This window comes from Thermobia domestica, chromosome 3 (genome assembly GCF_964235325.1).
Source record: "Thermobia domestica chromosome 3, izTheDome1.hap1.1, whole genome shotgun sequence".
Lineage (NCBI taxonomy): Eukaryota > Metazoa > Arthropoda > Insecta > Zygentoma > Lepismatidae > Thermobia > Thermobia domestica.
In genome coordinates this window covers 44,711,440-44,730,257 of record NC_137456.1, presented here as the reverse complement: position 1 = coordinate 44,730,257, position 18,818 = coordinate 44,711,440, and the positions used below count along the sequence as shown (strand labels likewise).

General features: G+C 34.2%; 1 protein-coding gene across 2 annotated transcripts in view; it reads left to right on the top strand.

Moving 5' to 3' along the window:
- The window catches only part of hdm (meiosis specific with OB domains hold'em), a 58,961-nt gene that overhangs the window by 4,775 nt on the left and 35,368 nt on the right, over positions 1-18,818 (top strand). For both annotated transcript variants that reach the window (XM_081750727.1, XM_081750728.1), the window contains exons 3-8: positions 929-1,060; positions 3,526-3,601; positions 5,286-5,475; positions 5,752-5,905; positions 12,351-12,542; positions 16,651-16,819. In XM_081750727.1, the coding sequence (XP_081606853.1) occupies positions 929-1,060; positions 3,526-3,601; positions 5,286-5,475; positions 5,752-5,905; positions 12,351-12,542; positions 16,651-16,819 (913 nt within the window). The remainder of the gene's footprint in view (positions 1-928; positions 1,061-3,525; positions 3,602-5,285; positions 5,476-5,751; positions 5,906-12,350; positions 12,543-16,650; positions 16,820-18,818) is intronic.

Below are 18,818 nucleotides of genomic sequence, written 5' to 3'. Positions count from 1 at the left end.
TAAAATAAAAATATTTATTTTTTAAAAATGCAAAAGCAGCAGGCTAAATTATTAACTGCTGTTTGTCGCAATTTTCTTTTCGACCTAATGCTAGGATGGTAGGTTGGGAATTTGAATTAGTTTTCGGTTAAGTCACATAAAATTAATTACTTAAATTTTGATTTAAATTTTAGTTGCTAGATGCTGTTGCCCTGCTTTTGTTGTGATACTTCCGTTCCTTGTTGTATCTCGATATTATTCTTTCAAAATGAAAAAAAAAAAAATGAGAATATAAGATAATGATGGGATCATAACGCCAAGGAACTAAATAAATAAATAAATAAACCCAGATATGTAGCTAACTGAGTCATTGACCGATCTGGATCAAATTTTCAACATAGACGACGTTCGGGCCTGGGATAGTTTTTTATCATTTCACTTTGGCGCTGCAATTTAGGGAAGGCGGAGGGAGAAATATATATATAAAGGATTGAAAATGACCAATGTTAGTGTCAAATTCATAGTTTTCGGGGTCGCTGAGATGAACAGTGATACTTCCGATGCCGTTCAAATCCAAATTCAGCCCGTAATTTGGGAGAGGGAGGAGATATATATTTTAAAATGATCGAAAATAACTTATATTAGTGTTGAATCCATAGTTTTCGGGGTCGTTGAGATGAACAGTGACACTTCCGATGCCGTTTAAATCCAAATTAAGCCCTTTATGTCCAAAATGAAACGTATTCTCCCCGTGCGCAGAACGGGTATTCTCCTAATACCTAATAATATAATCCAAATCTAACCTAAATACCCAACCCATCCTAGCCTTGGCCAGAAGAAGGCTGCAGCCAAAGTAGCAATGGTAAATGTAGTCTCTGTTTCTGTGCTAAATACTTTGTAAATAAGATTATATTATGTACTAATTTCATCTTTCTGCTTGGTATTGCAGATCCTGACTTGGAACGTGGAGTATTTAGTTTTACTTTAAGAGACTCCCCAATAGATATAATCAATGCATCGTTTTGGGGATCAATGGATTGTGTTAGAGATCTTTCGAGCAATTTTCATGTTGGAGATGTTGGTATGTATTGGATGTTAACTGCATACCTGTTGCTGCTCTTGTTATTTATTTCACAAACGTTGATTAGGGTACGGTTCCAGAAAGAAATATCTGCATAGTGATAACATAGGAGGAAAATTTCATAAAAAAAAAGTAATAAGGTCAGAAATTACTTCCATTAAGTCGAAAAAGAAATAATAAGAAAGACACCAAAAATTTAAATCTTGCAAAATTGTAAATAAGTATATCACTGTATTGTGAGCAGTGATAATATTTAGAAAAAAATATAAGCAAAAGGCTAGAAGGACTCACCGCAGAAAAAAACGAAATATTCTTCTAAGTAGCGCTTTTGGAAAACCCTGATTCCATCTTCAGCCTAGAACAATTCGAAGAAGATTTAAAACATGGGGGAGAAAAATGGATAGGTAAAAAATAGTTAAAAGGATTGAAAATATGTTAAGCACAAGTCTTCTTGTCAAAATTAAACACATATTAATGGCCACTCATTTACCACTGTTCACTGTTGCTCACTGTTCTTCCATTATCTTCCAGATGGCAGAAATAAGTAGTAAAAAGACTGCTCCAAGTCGCATTTATGTCTCCTTTATCTGAATTGAGTGTAGGTTTCTCTTTATGAATCTAATAGGCTTCTTTAATCTTTCGTTTAATTATTATTTTTTTCTTTCTTTATCAAACGCGTATTAGCAATATAACGGTTATTGTCTTTAAAATGCGCTGCCAACTCCGATAGCTGTTATAAGCTACGAGATTTCGATATGCGAATGCACTCTGGTATTCTAGTACAAATATTCCTTTTTGTTTGACCTATATATATTTTGTCACATTGACATTTAACCCGATAAACACCGCTACTTTGTTGAGGATCAATAACAAAGGATCACGGTTTCAGAAGTTCCTCCTAAATCTGTAGAAAAATACATAACAAATTTTAAATCATTTTTTACTGATATACACCCTACCCTTTCCTCCACCATTTTTATTTATTTATTTATGTATTTTATTATATATTTATATACAATACATAAAGCATACATACTTTGGACATACATATATGATATAGTTCCACTAACAGACAGGTCGTGATATGATATTAAAAACGGACAAATAAATCGAGGTGCTGCATCCGAATCTGAAGACCGTTTTTCCACAACCCTTTTCGTACTCTTGATATAGGCACCATGATGAACAGATAACGCAAATATAAAAGCAGTTTGTTCTTTATGGAGTATCTAGATACGTTTGAGCACCCAGGTCAGATAAAACATGACTCTGTAGTTTAAAATGGGATCCTAGCTAAATACACTTGTACTGAATGATCAAATCGGATCTCCCGCACAAGAAACGAGAACACTAATTATTTAATAAGAACAACACTGCTGTTTGTCTGTACGGAAAGAAAATTAAAGCATGGAAACAGCAAAAGGGTTTGTTTCTGAGGGCGCCTCATTAAAAGAAGAGGAAGCCATTTTCAACTTTCAAATTACCGAGAGAAGAAGATGAAAGAGCTCTCCAAATATAATAACGAATTGTGTTTACCTTACAGTAGAGAAATGAGTGATAGATTATGTTAATTTTCACTGATAACTTAGCTGAGAAAAGGAATATTTAAGCAGATCTTCAATAACATTACTTTTGAGTGTACATAATTCTGATTGCATAGTTCTGATTGCTCGTGTTAACTCGTTGAAAATACCATGATTTTTACTTATTGATTCCAACAATATTTTGATCAATCTAGCTCTCTGGTAAATTTACAAACTATTTTTCTCTATTCACCTCACTATCTTCAAATTCTGATTCACAAATAACCTTTGTACTTTCAGAACACCTTTTCTGGACCCTTATTCATGGGGGATAAAAATATCAAGAAAACGTAAAGGAAATATCTCTTCCTATTCTTATCCTCTGTTAAAAAGGTTTCAGGGAAGAGCCGAAAACTTGAAAGTATGAGTATGATTCAGGAATCACACAATTCAAATGAAATCTTTAAGTTTTACGTCCCACTTTGCCGACTAGGCTAAAGGAAACGGTGATGATGAGACATGAACAAAATAGTGGAATGAAAAAAGTGGGAGAACCCCGAGAAAACCCACGCACATGGTGTTTGTCCACCATAAAGCTCACTTGGCGCGAACCAAGGACCCCAGGCACCAGAGGTAAACGCTCTACCACTGAGCCACCGTGGCCCCTGGAATCACAATTCGAATTATAATTGTTAATATTTCCGAGCGTGTTAGTGGGAATATTAAGTGTTCTGTAATTCTATACTTTAATCATTTTTTGTTAATAAAAGTATACTTTGTCTTCATTTATTTACAAAAAATAATAAACTACATAATTGAAAAAATGAAGATAGTGAAGTTTTTCACATTGTTTACAAAGCAAGCTTTTCTTTCTTTCTTTTTTCTTTTTCTTTTTTTCTTTTTTTTTTACATTAATTATAGTTTATTATTTTCTTTTACCAGTGGAAGTTCATAATGCCAGAATTTCTTTTCGTCAACCAGGCGATCAAGATGAAAGATTTAGACCGTCAGTTACAAGGTAAAGTATTGCTTTAAAAGATAACTTAGAAGAAACGAAAAATTAAAATTATATCCTAATATTGCTTATTTTTCATGTTCTTTTGAGCACAGTCTATTAAGTAAGCTCAAACATAACTTGTTTACGTCAGAAAAAAAATTAGTCCAATTCATGTTCAATTTAGACATTAGAAAGGGGTTCACCAAACCCCAAGTTCATCTGCATTTATTACACTTAATTCCCACTCGTATTAACGACGAATCTACTGAAATTAATATTAAGGTTCTCTGTATTTGTTCAAAATTGCAATAAAAGTTTATGAAATATATTAGGGTAAATGGAAAGGTTAATAATACATTTTGAATTTACAATCTACAGTTACATTCAAATTAGACACAATGCTTATTTAAATTTCGATATTTTTATCCTTATTCATTACTACAGATTGAAAAGAAAACATTATTATTATTATTATTATTATTATTATTATTATTATTATTATTATTATTATTATTATTATTATTATTATTATTATTATTATTATTATTATTATTGCTGATTCTTACATTCGATTTTCTTCTCTATCGTTTAGAGTACATTTTTTTCTAAACACAGGGAAACATTTCTATTATACTTGAACGTGATTGTATGAAATAACTCAGATTGTAAAAATACTCTATTCTGACACGAGAAAGGTGAAAATTATCTATAGGAACTATGGGACAGCCATCACGAGATGATCTCTGAAGTTCCTTATCACGTGCGGAGGGGAAATGCAGCCCCTACTTTGGTGCTAATATTCCAACCGCGGTGACTCAGTTTTACACCATTAACAAAACAGCCATTAGAGATGCACCGAAAAAGCCTTGACACGTGAGTGGTAGCAAGCTGTCAGAAACCTTCTCTTATTGGTTCCTCTATAGTGCTTATTGAATAAACATTCTAGCTTTATTAGTGCGAAATCCTTGTTTTCTTAAAAAATCGTCTCAAAAATTAATCCATGGATTTAGGTTGGAAGATGATTGTAGGCCCCCGATATCCATACTAAACCAGCAACACAAATCAAAGATTAAGTAAAATGTTCATAAATGAACTCGACGGCATTATGGGGACATAGAATGGCCATACAAACAATTAATCCGTATTATTCCTAAACATTAACACAATATATGTTCAAGTATCGTTCCGTACTCGGGAAATTTCAGTGGATTAAGTTACCATATCCGTGTGTTACTATATATATATATATATATATATATATATATATATATATATATATATATATATATATATATATATATATATATATATATATATATATATATATATATATATATATATATATATATATATATATATATATATATATTAATTCTCCCAGCTTTATGTTTACCATTCAAAATATCATGGGAAGAAAAGATTCCTCGAACTTACAAGTTTTGAGGACTCCCAAAGTGTAAAGAGTTTTTTTAATCAATTACCAGACTAACGCATCATCAATATCTGTGCATTTGGAAAACGCTCTACCACTGAGCCACGTGGCCCCATTTGTTAATTTGGTTAGAACATCTTATACAATATTATCTTATACAATTTAGAAAATCACAAAGTTGAAAATAATTTAACTGAAGTACTATATATAGTAACATTGTTTTACCTTAGTATGTTTAAGTAAATAAGCTAATGTAATGTTCACCTCTCCCAGCCCTTTCCAGCTAACTCTGTCTGAGAACTATTCTGCAATGGTGAGGCATGAAGGTGACATAAACAAGTATCAGCCTTTGCTGCGCATACCTACCAAGCCACCTGTGGATTTCCTTACATTAGCCGATGTCCATACCAATGGTGCAACCATGAGAGGAGAGTGGGTGGATTTGTTGGTAGCTGTACGCTCTGTAAGTTTATTCATCTGTATACTTTTTTTAATGTTATAATATATAAGTATGGGTTAAATGATCAATTTTACAATGTCAGTACAGTTATATAAACAGATTTCACAAGTCTGGAAGGCCTGGAAAAAGTTTGGATCAATTGCTAAAGTCAGGAAAGTTGGTCAAAATTTGGCAACAATTTGATATATATATATATATATAGAACAGCAATTACAAGGCAGATAAAAGAAAAGACTGATTTATTAAAGTATTTAAACTCTGTAATTATATCCTTTGAAGGTGGGTCCTATTCGCCAAGTTCAAACTAAAACAGGTAAAGAGATGAAATGTCGAGACGTCATACTTCTGGACCAGACTAGTGCGGGGCTGCCTTTACAAATTTGGGATGAAGAAATTGTACACAGAGCTGACATGTGGCAACCAAAGGAGACAGGTGAGAATACTGTGAATATTTACTCTTATTATATGTTAATTCGTAGTAAATAGAAACCCTTCCAAGGAAACATTCGTTTTACGATTAAAAAATCTTGGTTTTTGGGTCTAGATTTACAATGTGTTGTGTGAGCAGAGCTCATACTATAATTATGTACAAAAAGTAGCTAATACCTTCTCTCTCATAGCTCTAGAGGAAAAGAGAATAAATCTTTCAGTCTAACGTCCCACGATTATCTCTTTTAGGCTAAGAGAAACGGACGATTAAGGCAAGTAAATGATGATGGAAAAATTGGTGGAATGAGAATATGGGAGGAAACGGGAGTACCCCGAGAAAACTCACGGACACGATGTTGTCCACCACAAACTTATTTGGCCAGGGTTCGAACCAGGAATACCACACACCAGAGATAAGCGCTTTACCACTGAGCCATCATGCCCCGCTCTATCGGAAAAGTCTGAGATATTTCACTTTTATTCGGGTCTCTTTCTGTCGAAAAATTTGGTGAGTGAGATCGATCATGCTAATTTAAGAATTTAGGTGAAACGGCAATCTCATATATATATTGGGATTTTACCGGACAGATTCTCCGGAGTATATTCTATAATTAAATGTAAAAAGTGATTACCAGTATACCGAGATATGTTAGCTTTCCCTAAGGTCTGAAGTCTTTCTGCAGAGCTGTTGATGCTCTCTTTACTTTGTCATAGTTTAATTTGATTTGTGACATAACTCGATTTTAAAGAAGAGAACGATGTGTCCCAACGGACAGACATTATGTGAACCGAATAAACGCTGGTAATATTGATGAAGGATCGAAGACAATTCAGACAATATCTATTCTGTACAAGTAGCGAGAGTGTTAATTTTTAATTGTTTCTTTTCTGAAGTATAAATGTTTCTCAATAAACATGTCTGAGATGACGAAGACGAAGTCAGAAGTTTTCATATTAGTTCGCTTTTGTTTTCATAATATACTTCTTGTAGTATAACTCCACGATTCAATAGTTCTTTACACAGAATATAATATATGATTTGTGCACACGGTGTCTTCTCGTTTGGCGTTTTCCCGTTTCGCCTTATGCCTGTTTTCATGATTTCAGGCTATGATGCTAAGATAGTGTACATTAATTTGATTGTAAGACGAAACGGGAATTCCCGTTTGGCCTTTTCCCGTTTCGTCATATACCAGAGAAGGGAATTTTCAGATGATGATAGGGAAGTTTAGCGTCATTTTGCAAAACATTTGTAAGGCTAGTAATATTCACGTTTGAACGAATAAAACATCGTATAATCAAAGTAAGTATTCAGAGTAATCCATTATTTGCGTCACTGTTTAAAAAAAAATTAATTGAACCTTAATTCAAAGCGAGTGAGAGGTATGGTTATGTTATGACTATGTTGGTCAATAGTTTAGCAAAGACTTTAATAAAATGTTAGCTGAACAAATACACAGAAATAAACATAAGAATAAATATACTGTATAATACTTCTATTACTGCTTTTACGGACTACCTGCGTCTTCTACAACCATACTGTATATCACACAATGAAACAATTGCTTTTAGAGCCATGTATAAACGTAACAAGAAAGTTCTGTCGCTTTTTGTGGATGTCTATGTTCAATTGACCTTCACACCGTGAGTTGAATGCGAATGGAGATAAGGTGAAGGTCAATTGTTGATGTGGGAGTATCCAACATACTACCTAGTTGTGACAGTTCAGTTACACCGTGAACTTGCGTAAGGACAGAGTGAACATGAAACCTCCACAAAGCGTCATAAGGGCGTGTGTGCTGTACGAGTTCAAACTGAGGTCAAGCGCCGCTGCAGCAGGCCGGAAGATATGCCAGGCTTTTGGTGAGGGTGTCGTGGCTACATGAATAGTGCAGCGGTAGTTTAACAAGTTTAAGGACGGTGACGAAACACTCGAAGACGCACCACGTGCCGGAAGAATACATGTACAAAATGAAGTTCTTCAGGCAGCAATTGAGGCGAACAGTGACCAGACATGTGAGGAAATGGGATTACAATTCAGTATGAGTGGAGAAACCATTCATCACCATGCAGCACTTCCTTCAACTTGGGAAGCACTACAAGTTAGGTCGATGGGTCCCACATAATTTGACTCCGGGCCAGAAGGCAACACGAACAGACACCTGTGTTTCTTTGCTGTCTCGTCTGAGGAAGGAGCCATTTCTGGAAAGGGTGTTGACATGTGATGAGAAGTGGGTTCTGTACGAAGCTCCAGGACGCCGTCATCATTCGTTAGCATCCCATGAAAAGGTTCCAAAATAGCTGAAACCGGCACTGCACCAGAAGAAGGTCCTCCTGTGTGTTCGGTGGACTACTCGCGGCACCGTGCATCGGAAACTGCTACCATCTAGTCAGAGCATCTATGGAACTGTCTACTCTCAGCAGTTGAGCCGTGTTCAAGAAAAACTTAAAACTCCGGAGCCAGCACTTCTGAATCGCAAAGGAGTCCTCCTGTTACAAGACAACGCTAAGTCCCACGTTGCTAGGATGACCCGGGACACCATTCTACGCCCTGGATGGGAAACACTATTGCAACTTCCGTAATTCCCGGATATTGCACCGTCCGATTATCACCCGTTCCATTCCTTGGACAATCACGTTAGAGGACGCCAGTTCAAATCCGTAGTAGAGGTGCAAAATGGACTTGATACCTTTTTCGCTTCACGGCCCACCAAGTTGTACCGCGATGGAATCCATACCCTTCCAGAACGTTGGCAAAAGGTCATCGATGCTGATAGAGACTATTTTTTGATCTTTCAGGTACGTCTTAGGTAACATATCAATGTTCAAAGGTGTTGGGTGAAAAAGCGACAGAACTTACTTGGTTACCTTTATATTTGTACCTCAAATAAAAAATAAGAAATGATAATGAGATTTAAATTATACTGTCTCTATTGTTATGTCTATTGTTGTATTTAACTTATGTTTCTATTGTTATTTATATATTTAATTCTTCATATGTAGTTAATACTTTAATACTTGCTTATTTTAGACTTGAGAACAGTGAAATTGGTGTAATTTCATGCATTGACGCTATTTCATATTATATCCACATAGAAACTGGATAAGTTTGAGTGTGATAATAAAATTTACGTTCTTGTAAGATATTTGAGTTTAATTTGTCTGAAGTAGAAGGGAGGTCACACTTGAGAATAAAATAAATCCCTCTTTGTTACAGATAACGAATGATGAATCCCTTGTATGTTATAAGGCCAAACGGGAGAAGGCCAAACGGGAATTCCCGTTCCGCCTTGAGATAACATCCTTATTTGTTGTCTGTCAAAATATGTTTTGAGGGCATAAGGCGAAACGGGAAAAGGCCAAACGGGCATAAATCGTGCACACAAATATTTTGGTTGTCTTTTACCTTCAAGAGAGTGATTACGGACTAGTGAACTAATTAAATTAGTTTTAGATCTAAAAAAATCCATTCATAGGATCAGATAAAGAGTTATAAGAAAGAAATCATTGAATTTTTGCTTTACTATGTTATTAAAAAAATGACCTAAGTTGATTGAAGAGACCAAATTCAACCTACGTGGATATTACAAGCAGTGTGAAATTGAATCTTGTACTGATACATATGAAAGTTCTATATATATGATTAATTATCGTGGATTTCAAGAATACGGAAAATACACAATTACTATATTGTAAGAAACTTTAAAAAAATGAGATTTTATTTATTTATTGAATAAATTCTCAGATTTAGCATAAGTTTGCTGTTTTACACATGGAAATGTTAACAAACAGAAAAAAAAGAAAAAAATAGAAGTAAAGTATCAACAGGAATAACAACAGCAGTGTCCACTAAGAGTGCAAATATAATATTACTTGGCCAACACGCATTTAATTACTCTGTCAATTATCGGGTAGCTCGAAAAAAATGTCCACCTCAGTTGTTAGATGATTAAAATAGTTTGATATTCTGTGAAAAAAAAAAAACCTCTGCATAATTGCCAACCTGGGGCGGGCAAGATGAAATACATGGGTATTTCGGGTTTTGCGGGGAGCGACACGTAAGTGGGGAGTTCTTGAAGTGGGGTTTCCGATCTTAAGTTCCCAATAACTATCTTATGAAGCAACTTCAAGTCAGAGATATTTCTGTTTACCCCCCGGGATATGGATATTAAGATATCGCAAGAGTTCTTCCTTGGGTAATATTCGAAATGCGGGAACTCGAAAGCGTACTATAACAATAAAGAAACTGAGAATAGAATCAAGGCTAGAGAGATGTATAAGTGCGGCCATTTCCTATATGGGAGAGCAGTATTCGATCTTGGACGCTATTCGTGTTTTATAGAATATTGCTAATGATGCCACAGTGCATAGTTAAGTAAATCGGAAAAGAAGCCCAAACATACGCATTGATTTCATAACTATTGAGGAGATGTGGTCAGAGAACGTGAGTTTCGTATCAAAGATGACACCAAGATCATTATGACAGTGTCTTATAGGGGAACCGTCAATATAGTATTCGAAGGGAACAGGAGACTTTCTGAGAGTAATGGTAATACTGTCATATTTCTTGCTGTTAAGTTTCAAATGCTACATTTCACACCAGTTTATAAGGTAATTTATGTCTTCTTGTAGGGTCATTGTTTCATAGAAACACGATATTTTTCTGTATAACTTATAATCATCAGTAAAAAGTGAAAGGCCACTAGGATTCGCTGATAAGTGTGAGTAAAACATCGTCCATATACTTTCTAGAGTAAACTTATGAAATCAAATACTGACCAGTGCACATTCAGGGATCCCTACTTGTCAAACACAAAGTTTGATAATTAAAATATTTCCAGCAGTGCATTTACTTGCCTCTTTAGATTTAAAAAAAACTCGAACACTACCTCTTCAAATAAATGTGACTCATATATGAGTGATTTCTACCACTACTAATTTTCCGTTTGCATAAGTAACAATAAATCATTCCTTTTTCCGATGCGATACCTCATTTACCCACGTAAAACTATTTACCTGCCTAGTTATTAGAAACCCTGTTATATATGCCGATGACACATCATTTATAACGAAAGAAAATCAAATCAACACAATACAAACAAAAAATAATGGAGGCAATAGATAAATCTGCTATTCGGCTGTTCCATAATAAATTAAAACTGAATCATAATAAAACAGATATATTATAGTTTCATTTCAGTAATTCCACGATTGATGCAGAAAAATGTTTCTCAGTTAGTCTATTATGAAAATTAATCTGAAGTATGCATACTATGCAACTATGTAAAAAATTAACAAATGCAGTAAGTCATATGTATTATGTAAATTAAAGATGTCTGTAAGTATAAATATGTTGATTACTACGTATTATGCATATTTCCACTCTTATTTGTCATATAGTATTTCAATATGTGGTAAATCTTTCGAAAACGTCAGTATTTAAATGGGAAAAAAGATAATACCAATAACAAGAATTCCTTATAGACATTTTTTCAAAGATTTTAAAATAATGACCACTCCTTCCATATGTATACTAAACTGCCTTATGTATGTCGAAGAAAACTGTACAAGTTATATTACTCGAAATACTGTTTACTCACAGTACAAGGCGCAAAAATGGAATAGATATTCCCTATGTCAAACTGAACTAAACGCAAAATAGTTATAAGTATATTGCTTGGAATGAAATTATATAACTTAGAATTAGAGAAATGAAGATTAAGGGTTGTCAGTACTTTGTTAAAAAAAAGAAAAAAAAGCTAATAGACAAATGTGCATATATACTATTTCAGATTTTCAGGAAGAAACTCTAAGTTAGAGTAGAAAACATTATATTTTATTACTTTTTCATTTATTTTATATTAGGCAAAATACAGATGTAGTATGGATTAGTTATAATTTTAAACATCATTGACATACGTATATACAAATTAAAATATTGAATTCTACTTACAGATTTCTGTAATTCCTGAATTTTCTTTAGACTTCCAAGCTTTCGACTCTTGCATGGAGTCTTCGTCACGGAAGTTAAAAACAGGAAGAAAAAGAATAGAAACATCAAGGAATAAAAATGGAATTGACTTACCAGGGAAGAGCTGTGTTGTACGGAAACACGTTGTCAAGTACGCCAGTGATGTCCTGTATAACCCCAGTCCTGTCTTTGACAGGCAGTCCTGTTTTTAACCTCCGTGACCAAGATTCCAGGGGAGAGTCGAAAGCTTGGAAGTCTAATGAAAATTCAGGAATTACAGGAATCTGTTAGTAGCATGATAGAATTCCTGAGCATGGTTTTGCATTGTCTAAAATATTGAAGTTATCTATTGCAACATCTTGTTTAACAACAATAAATTATTCTCATTCTTTATTCATAATTTGAAATACATTTATAGAAATGAAACAACGCAAACTAATAATTAATTCTGCCCTCTCTCTATGATTATCTTTGGAAGTTCTGTTCATCGCTGATGTTCGTGTGGACTGGAACGCTTTTCGCCGCGGTATGGTGGCAACTGTAGGTTCTCGCACCATTATATGTGAAGATCCTGACACTCCAGAAGCAACTGCTTTGAGACATTACGCTCGTACTGCACCTATTCAGGGCGCTGCTTTGTTGGATCACTTAGCCAGTTCTATTCCAGACGGTAAGTGTTCAGTATGAGAAATAAATTGCATTCAATACTTAAGTATATATTTAGGTATGATAATACCAACTAAAGTAATGTTTCATCAGAGTGAGCTCTCTGTGAATTACTTATTAGGTTGGTACAAATTAATTGTCCGTCTTGGTGAGAAACTCACTTCAGCAACATAACACAGGAATAGACAAAGGTCACACATAATGTCACAAATTCTGTACATGTCCAGCAAACAGGTTGGGGTGCCTAGACAGTTAGGAATCAGTGCGTTGTTGAGCAGGGTAGCATGCAAGTGCACGATGGCGAAACACAATTGCGAGCGTTCTTTCTTCAGGAATTAAAAGTAGAGCATTCTGCATAGCAAGCCACAAATAAACTTTAACAGTTCATTTGGGCCAGGAATGATGAATGAATGCACTTTTCACCATTGGTTTGACAAATTTTGTTCCAGTGACGACAAAATGAGCTCCATGAGTACCGACCAACAGTATGTTCAGATGCTCCACAGGAACACCGTGAAAGCATGCCCTCGAAAACTATTCGTGTCATTGAGGAAGAGTTAGGCGTACACCATAACCCTGTCGTTCAGTGGCTCCATGCAATGAATAAGGTGAAAAAGTTGAACTCATGGGTGCCACATGAGTTGACAACAGTCACAAGAATCACCGCCGTTTGGAAACGTGTAGTTCTGTCAGTATAACAAATAACCGGGAAAGTTTCCTCCATTGAATAGTCACTTTTGATGATAGTGAATCTGCTGTGGCAATCGTAAACGGTCTTGATCTCAGTGGTTTGATCTCGATCAAAGTCCAAGACAGTTTCCGAAAACTCCTAGAAGCTATTGTTGCTAATATGGATGATCTGTGGTGAGGTTGAGCCATCATATCTTTCTCCGTCGAGGCGAAACCATCAATTAAATTAAAGAATGTGATTATTTATGTTGTTGAATAATTAAACATGCTTATCCAGAAATGCTGCACATTGAACCAAGTTTCAGATGGTTTCAACAAAACTTTCCCCCTTCTTCAGTAGATAAAACTTTTCTTTTTTTTTTTTTTTTTTTTAACATCCCAAATTTGTGTATTTGCTGGTTGAGAACAGTTGTAGATTGGAAACAGTAATCTTTGAAAGTGTGTACAATTTTCTTTAAGAGTTCAATTGAGTAGTTGCTTTCTTTCTGATTCACACCAAAACTTGATATCCGTACAGTATGGAAAAAAAGTATTAATTAACTGCGGTTAATTAACCTCATATTAGAAAGAAACACTACTGAAAAAAATTAGATTTTTTTAAATACAATTTTAACATAACATCAATGGACTTATGAAGACGCGCTGCATTGGTCAACGTTGCCAGGTATTATCTGAGTATTGTTCTGAGAAGTTACTAACTTCTTGTATTGAAATTTCCGTCTGATATATATATATATATATATATATATATATATATATATATATATATATATAAATTAAGTTGATGGTGAATTTAAATGACAAATTTGAAATTACGTTTAGTTTTTTTATTTGTTTATATGTACTGTTTTTTAAACGGTCATGAAAAATTTTGTATATGAAACTTTTAATATATAACTAAATTGTTGTTAGAAACTTATGGTAGTTTTTGTGGCGGCTATGAGGTTCGATTGTTTATTCAAATTTTCTCTGTTCAAATTTAATTTTAGATTCATGTTACTGATAAAATATGATTCAACAACCTGTCTTTCAACTCATAATGTGGTTTTGTGTAAGACGTTTACTTCTTTAATTTTATGTTTTGACAAGTTGTTTTGATAGAGCTACAACACACAGAGTTTCTCTTTTGAATTCCTGACATGTTCCTCAATTCTAGTTTCTATATCTTTTTAGTCGCAGCCTGTAACTGTTATGGAGATACTAATATACAAATTTGAGACGGGAAAATAGTTTAGAAAAAAAATTTTTTTTTTCTTTTGAAAAAGACAGAAGTTGCCGTTGAAACCGTTTGGAAGTAGTTCAATACAACGTATTTTTGGGTATATCGGTTTAATTAAATCAAGTACAGTCCGCAGCAAAAAAACCTGCAACATGAGCATGTAAGCTTATTGTGAAACGACGAACTCTTTTGCTCCAAAATAAGTGTGCACGGAAGGACGGCGAAGTTTCTCCTGGCGTGATTCGTGCCACTTAGACGTTATGTTGATTTCTTGAGCTGTTAGGCGTAGTTTCACAATAAACTTACATGCTCATGTTGGTTGCCGTTTTTTTTTTTTTTTTTTTCTGCAGATTGTACAAATCAGGATCAATTACTAACAAAAAAATTAGTGTCCGTATCCTTTTCTGGTCAATAGCTTCTGACAAATTAACCAATTGAAATTATTTTTAGTATTGTGCCAAGCTACTTTTCTCTTAAGGAAACTAAATTATAACAATATGCTTGTGCAGCAAAATTATTAAAAGTGATACTAAATTTTATATAGTGATGAAGATCAGAAACTACTTTTCTTTTTCGTAATTTCTTTAATCTTAATGTTTGCACTCCAGAAAAGCAAGTACTGATCCTTAATACACGTAAAAGCCAACTATGCCACATATTGTATTTTTAATATGCATCCTTCTTGTAATAGTTGTTATAACAAACAATGACTTTAAAGTCTCACCTTCGGTCTATTGTATTTTCTGAAATCGTAAACAAATAAAAATGCTAAACCTTGACTGAATTATACATATGTCTAGACGCACATACACATATACCCACACACTTTTCTCTGAAATGCTTATGAATCATTCTGTCTTACAGAACCTCCGTAAATTGATCTCATTCCTTACTTCTTCCAATAAACAATCTCGCGTGAACTTAATAAATATTCTCGATCAATAATATTAAGGTGTTAACCATTCAGAATCTTTGTACCAATACCATCATATTTGTTGATTGCCAGCCGATAGTGGGATCACCAATGTACTAGTGATGTAGGGAAACAGGACGAATGTAGGTACTCCCATTTCCTCCTACTTTTTCATTCCATCATCATTCACTTATTTTAATCATCGTATAATCATAGGACGTTACGCTGAAAGTTTTTTTTTTTTTTTTTTTTTTTTAATTTCATTGAGGACGAATGCATATTTGAACTGTCGGAAGCCAGACCAAACTAACTACATTTTCGTGCTAAGGGAAATTTACCCTTACGGAAACAGTGGCAACTTGACACGAGCTGCTGCCAAAATTAATATTAAATATAAAAAAGTGCAAGTTCATCCGCCATCGGCGTGGGAGGTGAGAGATTGGAATGGGGAAGGGGTGACATTACCGGTTTTTGTTATCACATTTTCATTGAAATGTATAACCTAAGGGGGGGAAGGTTTTTCATTGAAATGTATAACCTAAGAGTGGAGGGGTTTTCATCGAAATATATATATATATCCTAAGGGAAAGGGATTTTCATTGAAATGTATAACATGAGGAGGGAAGGGTTCAAATGCTTTCCATAACCGTATTCTCCTTGTGCGATGAAGGGGCATTTCAACTGGTAATATCTAAAAATGAATTATTTTGTTTATTTATTTCTTTGTCTAGTTTTATCCTCTAATCTTAGTCGTAACTTACAACCATTTAAGTATCTGACAGTCTACTTGGCTTAGCCTTGCGTGACATAGTAAATCTTTGGCCCAAGTTATTGAAGGGCGTTCACATGAAATATTAGATGTACAGCTCACAGATGACGAGAATAACCCTAAAAAAAGGGTAGCGGGGAAAGGTCAACGACACGGTCAAGTCCATTTTCGGTTTTTGAGGTGTGGTCTATACTTAGATGTCGTCTGCTACTCCGGGTAGTTATCTGTGTGCTATTCCGTGGTGTCATTTGAAACCTCCGTGTAAAAAGTGGGCGAGCCCATACCTACGTCACATTACTTCTGCTAGGGTTCTTCTCGTCATCTGTGAGCTTTACCTAATTTCCACCGACAAGTTATATTTTCAACATATAATTAACTGGTCAGTTAGATTCGCAGAGCGATAATGCCGTTAAAGCTGACAAAATTTGATGTGTAACTTTAAAAGGCCATTGTTAATTAATTTAGGTAATCTCCTTATCATTCCCACCTTTCTCAATGTAATATTTTGCTTCTCTTTGCAGCAAACAATATTCGCACAGTACTGACAGTTCGTCAAGTTCTTGATAGGGCGTGGAATAATACTCAAGAGAGCCAAACAGCCCCCGAAGAATCTCAGTTCACGGCATTGCTGTATTGTTTTGTTACACATCTTGATCTGGACGGCTGCTCAAGAGTGACATTATGTAGATGGTAAATATGCGTTAAAGCTTAACATTATCTCATTAACAAAGCTTTGTTAATATATGGGTATTATACGATATGACAGACAACTGAAATTTGGCAGTCATATAAATGCTACATTACAAGAGTCGAGAAAAATTATATCTAGTCAATGACCTGATTTTAAAAATAGTAGTTCAAATATTTATCTATACAAGACGCTTGTTAGATCTAAACTCGAGTTTGGTTCAGCCATAAGAAACAGTATCTCTAAGACCCTAGTAAACAAAATTTTAAAAAATCAGAAATGTTTTGTTACAAAAAAAAAAAAAAAAAAAAAAAAGAGAGAGAAAGAAAGAAAAAAGAAAAAAAGAAATGTATTCTCATAATTGTGAATATTGGCTAATTTATTGGGGACTCTAAACTCTGATAGAGGGAAATTCAGTGATAAATCATTTATTCAAACTGTTTTAGTCAATAAGTACTGTAGAAAATGTAGGTATAAGAGTTCTAAATTACAGAATATGAATCAATCGACATTGATTCCATTAAATTTGAAATCTGAGATATTAAGAAGAATTGCAAAATGTTATAATTTAAACTGAGCATAATTTTGTATTAAAAAAAAAAGTCATAGTATTTGCCACATAGATTATTATCTCCATTATACCTAGATATTTTAACTGATTAGGTAATAAAGTGATAAAGCGTGAAAATTTAAAACATTCGTATAATTTATTTTAAACGAAACTGTAGCTATATTATGTCGAAAGTGGTATTTTAGAATATTGACCATTTTTATTTGATTTTGATTTTAAAACCATTTTTAATTTTTAAAAAAACTCACATCTTCACTTTCTGACAAGGGCAAGGTGACCAGACGTTCCGAATTTCCCGAGACAGTTTCGATATTTTGCTGTTTGTTCCGATATCCCGAGAACCTTTTTCGGAACATCTAATTGTCTCGGTTTTTGAAAATGGTGACTTCGATCGAAAAAAGTAGGTATTTTTACGAGTGAAACTTTATTTTAGTTTGAAGGTGCTAGATAGCAGCGCTAGCGGTAATAGAAGTTGTACGAGTAATATCAACCCACTTTCCAATCCTATACTTAGGCTTGTTTGATTTATTTCATTACCGGCATAGTAAAAATGCAAAAAAGAACAAAAAAAGTTTTTTCGGTCACGCTGTAGTACAGATTTTCCTTTAATACGAGAAAATGATTCGGAAGAAAAAAGTGAAACGCACGATTTGCAATGCGGTGATTTTTATTCCACGTAGAGGTCGTTCGGACGTTAATGACACGTGGTGTGAAGAAGCACAAAGTTGTACTTACAGTCTCGACTTCCAGTAGGAAACTATGAACATTTAAAAAAAAAAAAAAAAAAAAAACGCAGTAACAAGAACATCTAAACTAAAATTAGCTGCCGAGGAAGAAACTTTTGCCTATCATTCAGTGTTCTATGATCACAGTTTCCGTCCAATGGATTGCACGTCTCCACGTCTTAATAAACTTTTTCCTAGGCTGAAATTCACTTGCGACAGAACAAAATCCAAAGCAATCGTCATAGAAGCAGTGAAACTGTTTGCTGGAAAACTCAGTCAAGCGTAGTATGTCTCAGTGATAATTGACGTATCTAACCACAAAACCCTTAAGATTGTTCCGGTTATCGTGTGCTATTACGATTTCAGGAAATACATCCAAACTAAAATACTGAAATTTACAAATCTATTTGATGAAATCACTGAAACTCAAGTTGGCTACATTGAAGAAATCTTGAATGATTATGGTCTAAAGGACAAAGTCATTGCCTTTGCAGCGAACAATACAAACACTAATTTTGTAGAGTCGATATGAAAGTAAAGAAAGAGCATTTTCTAAATGATGCAAGAGAAACTATTAAAAAAAAAAAAAATACTAGGAGATGCTCATATGTTGCATAACAGCATCCAAACAGTTGCAGACTGTCTACTATTGGATGTTAAGTTTTGTCATATAAGATCTATAAGTATATCAACATCTATACTGTT